At 63.9% G+C, this 6,994-nt stretch overlaps 1 protein-coding gene across 8 annotated transcripts in view; it reads right to left on the bottom strand.

The window, feature by feature from the left end:
• Positions 1–70: 70 nt before the first annotated feature.
• Positions 71–6,994, bottom strand: part of FMNL3 (formin like 3) — a 46,267-nt gene continuing 39,343 nt past the window's right edge. For 6 of the 8 annotated variants that reach the window (XM_074979745.1, XM_074979747.1, XM_074979748.1 and 3 more), the window contains 6 exons: positions 4,801–4,930; positions 4,376–4,536; positions 3,596–3,697; positions 3,141–3,230; positions 2,274–2,385; positions 71–1,077 (listed from right to left, as the gene is read on the bottom strand). In XM_074979745.1, the coding sequence (XP_074835846.1) occupies positions 905–1,077; positions 2,274–2,385; positions 3,141–3,230; positions 3,596–3,697; positions 4,376–4,536; positions 4,801–4,930 (768 nt within the window). In that variant the 3' untranslated portion in view covers positions 71–904. Of the gene's footprint in view, positions 1,078–1,994; positions 2,114–2,273; positions 2,386–3,140; positions 3,231–3,595; positions 3,698–4,375; positions 4,537–4,800; positions 4,931–6,994 lie in introns of all 8 variants that reach the window. The other 2 variants (XM_074979746.1, XM_074979753.1) reach the window with 1 other exon arrangement.

The following is a 6,994-nucleotide window of genomic DNA, read 5'->3' as shown; positions in this document are numbered from 1 at the left end:
TAATGCACCCTAGTGGCGTCAGGCTGTGGCTGGGGAGAGAGGGAGGGGGCCAGGCACGGTGCACAGGAGCCGGGGTCCAACAGCGGTGTATTTCCCACGCACACACACACACCGCGCACCCACGGAGTGATGAGCTTGTAAACAATGGCGGCAGCGGCCCCCCGCCTGGGCCCTTTCCTGACACTAGTGTTAGTGGCCTGGGGGGGGGCGCGGGCGTGCAGTTGGGTGCAGGTCTGGGCCCAACGGCTGCTGGGGGGCTGGAGCACGGACACGTCGCCCAGCATGGAGCGGTGTGAGAGCCCTGCTGCACCTGCGGGTTTCGGTTTGTCCTCACCCCAGCAAGCGCCCGGTGGCAGGACCCCAGGCCAGGCCCTCCAGCAGCATTACAGCCCTGGGCCGGGACTGGCGGGGGGCCACTGGTACTGCTGCCTGGGCTGGGGGCAGGGGTAAGTCAGGCACAGGGTGACCTTGGCTTCCGCTCACCCCTGCAGCCCTGTGGCTCGAGCCCAGCCTGCGTGGAAGGGGCTGGAAGGGCCTAAGACTGCCTGGGGCTGGCCTCAGCAGGGCCCAGGCAGAACAGCACCCCCCAAACCGCCTGCCTGGGGGCACTGACCCCACTGGCAGGGGCAGGGGCAGCCGCAGGGGGCTGACTCAAGCTGTGGGGCCAGGGCCGGAGCAGGCCATGGCTGGGGGCTGATAACAGTGGGCCGGAGGATGGGAGCCATTGGCTCAGCCCCCCACACCCCAGGACACAGCCCCAGGGCCGCCGCTGCTGCTGCTGCACCCCCAGACTCCGAGGCCGGCCCTGCACATGGCCAGGCAGGGGAGGAGGGGGCAGACGCTGCTCCGGCTGGTCCTGTCCCCCGCAGGCACAGGCACTGGCTGGCACAGGCTACCCCTGGCGCTATAAGGCGCGTCTCAGAGCCCAGGGCTGGCCTCGCCCACGGTCCAGTTGGTCCTTCACTGCCGAGTCTGAGCCGGGGGCAGGGCAGAGGCCCCCGGGGAGAGTCCCAGATGCAGGCGGGTCCAGGCTGGGGCCAGTGACGTTGGGCCACCTGAGCGGCCGCGAGCGAAGGTCTGGCCGGGGAGAGAGGGCGTTAGGGGGCTGGGGCCAGGGCCAGGCCAGAGCCCTCAGGCAGAAGCTGCTGCTCGCAGGGGGGATGCTGCAGCTACTGGCCTCGCTCCCCGTGGCACCTGCCTGGTGAGCCCAGCACACTCCGGCTGGCACCAGCGAGGTGCTTCCTGAGCCCGGGGCACACCAGGCTGGGGCTGGCGCTCCCCTGCCGGTGGCTCACGGGGGGCCTAGCGGGAGAGCTGCAGGCAGCACGCAGGGCTGGTGGAACCGGGGCTGACAGGCAGGAGCGGGGGGGTCAGAGCGGAGGTGTGGGCGTCTCTCCCCCGCCTTGTGTAGGCGCTTGGGGTGCACGCCCCAGTCCAGAGCGGGGAGGCCCCCCAGGCCTGGCCCGGGCCGGCCACGGGGGATGCCAGTTTGGCTGCCTTGGGGGGGTGGGGTTTGCGATGCTGTTTTGCCCCCCGCAGAGCATGGCCCTTTCCCACACTCACGGAGGAGTGACGCGCTGCTGGCTGCAGCAGGCTGCCATGAACTGGACTGAGGCCCTGCAAACTCACCCCACCCGGGCAGGGAGAGCCGGGAGCAGCTGCTGAGCAGATTTCCAGCCACTGCTCTGCAGGCCTGCATCCCCATAGCGCCCGTATCAGCACCTGCCTGCACAACCCACGTGTCCCCTCCCTGCAGAGCAGCCAGTGCTGCCTGGAGCCCCTGTCCCACCCCCAGGCAGGCCCCAACCCCTGCGGGCAGCTTTAGCAAACTGTGCTACTGCATTGGCATGGAGGGGGCCTGCAGTGCCAGTGCGGCAGTCAGGGGACCCCTGCCAGCCCAGGGCGTGACGGTGCGTCTGCACACAGTGCCGGGGGCAGGGCCCGGAGCGCCCCGGGGACAGTGCATGCAGGACGGGGTGCGCCGGGAGCGATACCTTGGCAGGGCATTACAGTGCCCAGGGCTAACAGTTAGACTCATCGTGGTGGGCCGGGTCGCAGAAGAACCTCGAGCCCCGTTTGGCGGTTCGGGCCGTGAAGGGGACGCTCTTCAGCACTGCAGACGTTCGACAGAGACACACGTCAGCCCCTGCCCTGGCAGCGCCCCTGGCTGGGGCCCAGCCCTGCATGCACTGGCTCCTGCTCCGTGCCAGCTGCCTGCCAGCCAGCCCCCAGCAGGGCTACGGCCTGGGGCTCCCCAGCACTCGGGCACCTACCGGTGATGATGTCCTCGATGGTGCCGTCCTTGCCCTCGTAGACCGGCCGGTGCTCCTTGGCCTGGCGCCGGCGCAGCTCTGCGAGCAGCTCCTGCTGCTGCCACTTATTCCGCTGCAACCAGCACGGGCAGGGGGTGAAGGGGGGAAAGAGACCTACCCCCTGGGGCAGAGATACCAGCCAGTCCCCCGCCCCAGGGCACAGCCTACCCAGCTGGTCCCCCACCTCTCTGGGGCAGATCCCCCCCGGCCTGTCCCCCGTCCCAGGGCACAGCCCACCCAGCCAGTCCCCCACCTCTCTGGGGCAGAGACTCCAGCCTGTGCCCCGTCCCAGGGCACAGCCCACCCAGCCGGTCCCCTGCCTCTCTGGGGCAGATCCCCCCGGCCTGTCCCCCGCCCCAGGGCACAGCCCACCCAGCCAGTCCCCCACCTCTCTGGGCAGAGACTCCAGCCTGTCCCCCGGCCCCAGCCCACCCAGTCAGTCCCCTGCCTCTCTGGGGCAGACCCCACCTGGCCTGGCCTGCCACCCCAGGGCACAGCCCACCCAGCCAATCCCCCGCTCCAGGGCACAGCCCACCCAGCCAGTCCCCCACCTCTCTGGGGCAGAGACTCCAGCCTGTCCCCTGGCCCCAGGGCACAGCCCACCCAGCCAGTCCCCCGCCTCTCTGGGGCAGACCCCTCAGCCTGTCCACCCACCCCTAAGGCAGCACCCACATCCCCCCCTCACATCCTGCGGCTCACCCCGCCCCAGGCCTGCAGGCTGGAGCAGTGGCCCAAGGGAAGGGCGCAGTTCCCGGCTGGCCAAGCCCCCGCCCCCCCCACCCCCCTGCCCCAGTGCCGGGAGAGCTCACAGCTGCCCACTCCACCCACCTTTTCCAGCTTCTTGGCCTCCTGCGCCAGCATCTTCTCCCGCAGCACCTGCTCCTGCTTTTTGCACAGCTCGTTCTCCTGCTCCGCGTCCTGCAGGGCCGAGGGGTCAGGCACCCACGGGGCGCAGCGACCGAGGCGCAGAGCCCGGCCCGGCCCCGAGCTCGCAGCAGGGGGGCGGGCGCTTGAGGGCAGAGCAGAGCGGAGCGGACGGGGCGGAAACGGTCCGGTCCCAGCCCGTGTGGGAGGGGCCAGGCAGCGAGGGCTTTGGGTGCCCTGGTGCAGCCCACAGGAAGGGCAGGACCGCGCCCTGGGCAGCCGGGCCAGCACTCGCCCTGGAACAATGGCAGGAAGGGGCCTGGCGCTGCCGGCTGGGCCCAGCCCTGGGCATGGAGCTGGGGGGGCCCTGGGCACAGAGCGGGTCCCAGGTGCCAACGTGCCACTGGGCCCCCACTCACCTTGTAGGCGCGGATGAAGCGGACAAAGATGGGGAAGAACACGGAGGGGGGCGTCGTCTTGGGGCTCTCGCCAAAGTAGCGCACGACCGTGCTATAGGCGTCCTGCCAGCGGGAGACGGACAATGCTGGAGCCTGGCAAATGCCCCAGGCCTGCCACTGGCACCCAGCTCTCCAGCCAGCTGGCCAGGGCTGCACAGCACCCCCAGCCGCCCCCAGCACAGGGCGTGTGCTCAGCGCCTGCCTGGCCCCCCAGGGCTGCACCCAGCGCATGGGGTAGCGCCTGGTTTCTGGTCCCAGTGAGACCCACAGCTCTGCCCACAGGCTGTGGGGGAGAAGCCGTGTGCACTGGGCGCTGCTGACAAGGGCTGCCTGGGGCTCACCTCGCTTGCCAGCTGGAGGGTCCCTGCACCGGAGCCGTCTCGGTGCAGTCCCCTGCAAGGAGGCTCTGCTGTCTGTCCCCCCCCTCAAGAGAGAGAGCCCCAAGGGCCAGGGCCCCCCCAGCCCACAGAGAGAGCCCCAAGGGCCAGGAACCCCCCAACAGAGCACGCCCCAAGGGCAAGGGACCCCCCCAGCTGACAGAGAGCCCCAAGGGCCAGGGCCCCCCCAGCCCACAGAGAGAGCCCCAAGGGCAAGGGACCCCCCCAGCTGACAGAGAGCCCCAAGGGCCAGGGCCCCCCCAGCCCACAGAGAGAGCCCCAAGGGCCAGGAACCACCCCCAGCTGACAGAGCCCCAAGGGCCAGGGCCCCCCCGCAACAAAGCGTACCCCAAAGCCCCCCCACCTCGGCTGTCTTGGCGTCTTTCTGCAGCTTCTCCAGCCGGCCCTCGCTGGCGCCCAGGAAGCTGCGGAGGACGCTGCTGTCGTGCAGGGCGCACTCCCGGCGGATGAGCTCCATGCCACGCCCCAGCTCCTTCACGTCCAGCAGCACGTTCTCCAGGGACACTGCGAGGGATGGCAGGCCCCTCTGAGCTCCTGCCCCGCGGCCCCGCGGCCAGGGACCAGCCCCTCCCCCTTCCACGTGGCATCCAGCTAACCCAGCTAACCCACTGGAGCAGCTCCAGGGCTGGGGAGGGCTGCGATGACACGGGGCATGTGGGGATTCTACCCCCGGCTGGGTTACACGTGTTCCCTGCTGTCCTGTAGTAATGCCGGGTGGGTGCCTCAGTTTCCCAAGGCACAGCTGGGCCGGGGGTGCAGCTGCTCTACCTGCGGCAGCCTTCTCCACAAAGTGCAGCTCCTGCCAGAAGCTGGCCAAGTCCGGGTACTTCTCCCGCACGGTCAGCGCGATGAAGTGCAGCAGCGTGAGCTTCCGGTCCGTCGACTTGGTGTCCAGCAGCTGCAGTGGGGCAGAGAGGGGGAGTCAGGGCTGGGGGGTGGGGGCGCACCGGCACATGAACACTCACAGCTATGCACATGTGCAAGTAATTGTACACGTGGGTACCGTGTACAAAGCGTGTGCACCAGCATGCACAAATGTGTGTGCACCAGCGTGTGCCCAGATTGGAACGCACAAATGTGTGTGCAGCAGCATGTCAAGATTGGCACGCACAAACGTGTGCACACTTGGCCCTTTGTACAAAGCGTGTGCATCAACGTGAGTCCAGATTGGCACGCACAAATGTGTGTGCACCAGCATGTGTCCAGAATGGAACGCACAAACATATGCGCATGGGCACAGTATACAAAAGTGTGTGCAGCAGTGCGTCCAGATTAGCACGCGTAAATGTGCACGTGGGCAGTGTGTACAAGTGTGTACACCAGTGCGCAGATTGGCACACACAAACGTGGTGCACGATTGGCATCGTGTACAAGCATGTGCATCAACATGTGTCCAGAGTGGCACACACAAACGTTTGCACACGTGGCACCATGTACAAAAGTGTGTCCATCAGCGTGTCCAGACTGGCGCACACAAACGTGTGCAGGTGGCACTGTGTACAAAAGTGTGTACACCAGCGTGTCCAGATTGGTGCACACAAATGTGTGCATGTGGCACCGTGTACAAAAGTGTGTGCACCAGCATGTCTGGATTGGCCTGCACAAGTGTGTGCACCAGCACATCCGGATTGGCACGCACAAGAGCATGTGCGCACAGCCCAGAAGCCTCGACAAACTCACAAACAGGCAAGAACTAGTAGAAGAAATAGAAGTGGGAGGGAACCTGGGCTGCAGCGACCATGAGATTGTAGATTTCAGGATCCGGACGAAAGGAAGAAGGGTGAGCAGTAACATACAGACCCTTGATTTCAGAAGAACAGACTTTGACTCCCTAACAGACCAGATGAGCAGGATTCCTTGGGAAACGAAGATAAAGGGGAAAAGAGTTGAAGAGAACTGGAAGTATTTTAAAGAAGTCTTACTGAAGGCACAGGAACAAACAATCCCACTACGTAGTAAGAAATGCAAACATGGTAGGCAACCAGCTTGGCTTAACAGGGAAACCCTCAGTCAGCTTAAATTCAAAAAGGATGCATACAAGAAATGGAAACATGGACAGTTGACTAAGGAGGAGTATAAACATACGGCTGGAGAATGCCGGGCAGTAATCAGGAAAGCAAAAGCGCAATTGGAACTGCAGCTGGCAAGGGATGTGAAGAGTAACAAGAAGGGTTTCTACAGGCACGTGAACAATAAACAGGTTATCAGAGAAGGTATGGGGCCATTACTGGATGAGGGAGGTAACCTAGTGACAGATGATGCAGGAAAAGCTGAACTACTCAATGCTTTTTTTGCCTCAGTCTTCACGGACAAAGTCAACTTCCCCATGACGGTCATAGATGATGCAGTATGGGAAGGTGGAGGGCAGCCACCTGTGGAGAAGGAACAAGTTCTGAGCTATCTAGAAAAACTAGATGTGCACAAGTCCATGGGTCTGGATATAATGCACCCCAGGGTACTGAGGGAATTGGCAGAGGTCATTGCTGAACCTTTGGCCATCATCCTTGAAGACTCTTGGAGATCGGGGGAGATACCGGATGACTGGAAGAAGGCAAAGGTAGTGCCCATCTTTAAAAAAGGAAAGAAGGACAATCCAGGGAACTATAGACCTGTCAGCCTTACCTCAATCCCTGGGAAAATAATGGAGGGAATCCTCAAGGAATCCATTCTGAAGCACTTGGAAGACGGGAAAGTGATCAGAAGTAGCCAACATGGATTCACCAGGGGCAAGTCCTGCCTGACCAATCTGATTAGCTTCTATGATGAGGTAACAAGCTCTGTGGACATGGCGAAGTCAGTGGATGTGATATACCTTGACTTCAGCAAAGCTTTTGATACGGTCTCCCACAACATTCTTGTCCATAAGTTAAGGAAATATGGATTGGATCCCTGGACTATAAGATGTGTAGAAAGCTGGCTTGATAGTCAGGCCCAACGGTCGTGGTCAATGGCTCAATATCTG

This window comes from Carettochelys insculpta, chromosome 29 (genome assembly GCF_033958435.1).
Source record: "Carettochelys insculpta isolate YL-2023 chromosome 29, ASM3395843v1, whole genome shotgun sequence".
In the NCBI taxonomy this organism is placed as follows: Eukaryota; Metazoa; Chordata; order Testudines; family Carettochelyidae; genus Carettochelys; species Carettochelys insculpta.
Note: the sequence above shows the minus strand (reverse complement) of the source record. Positions and strands in the feature narration are given on the sequence as shown.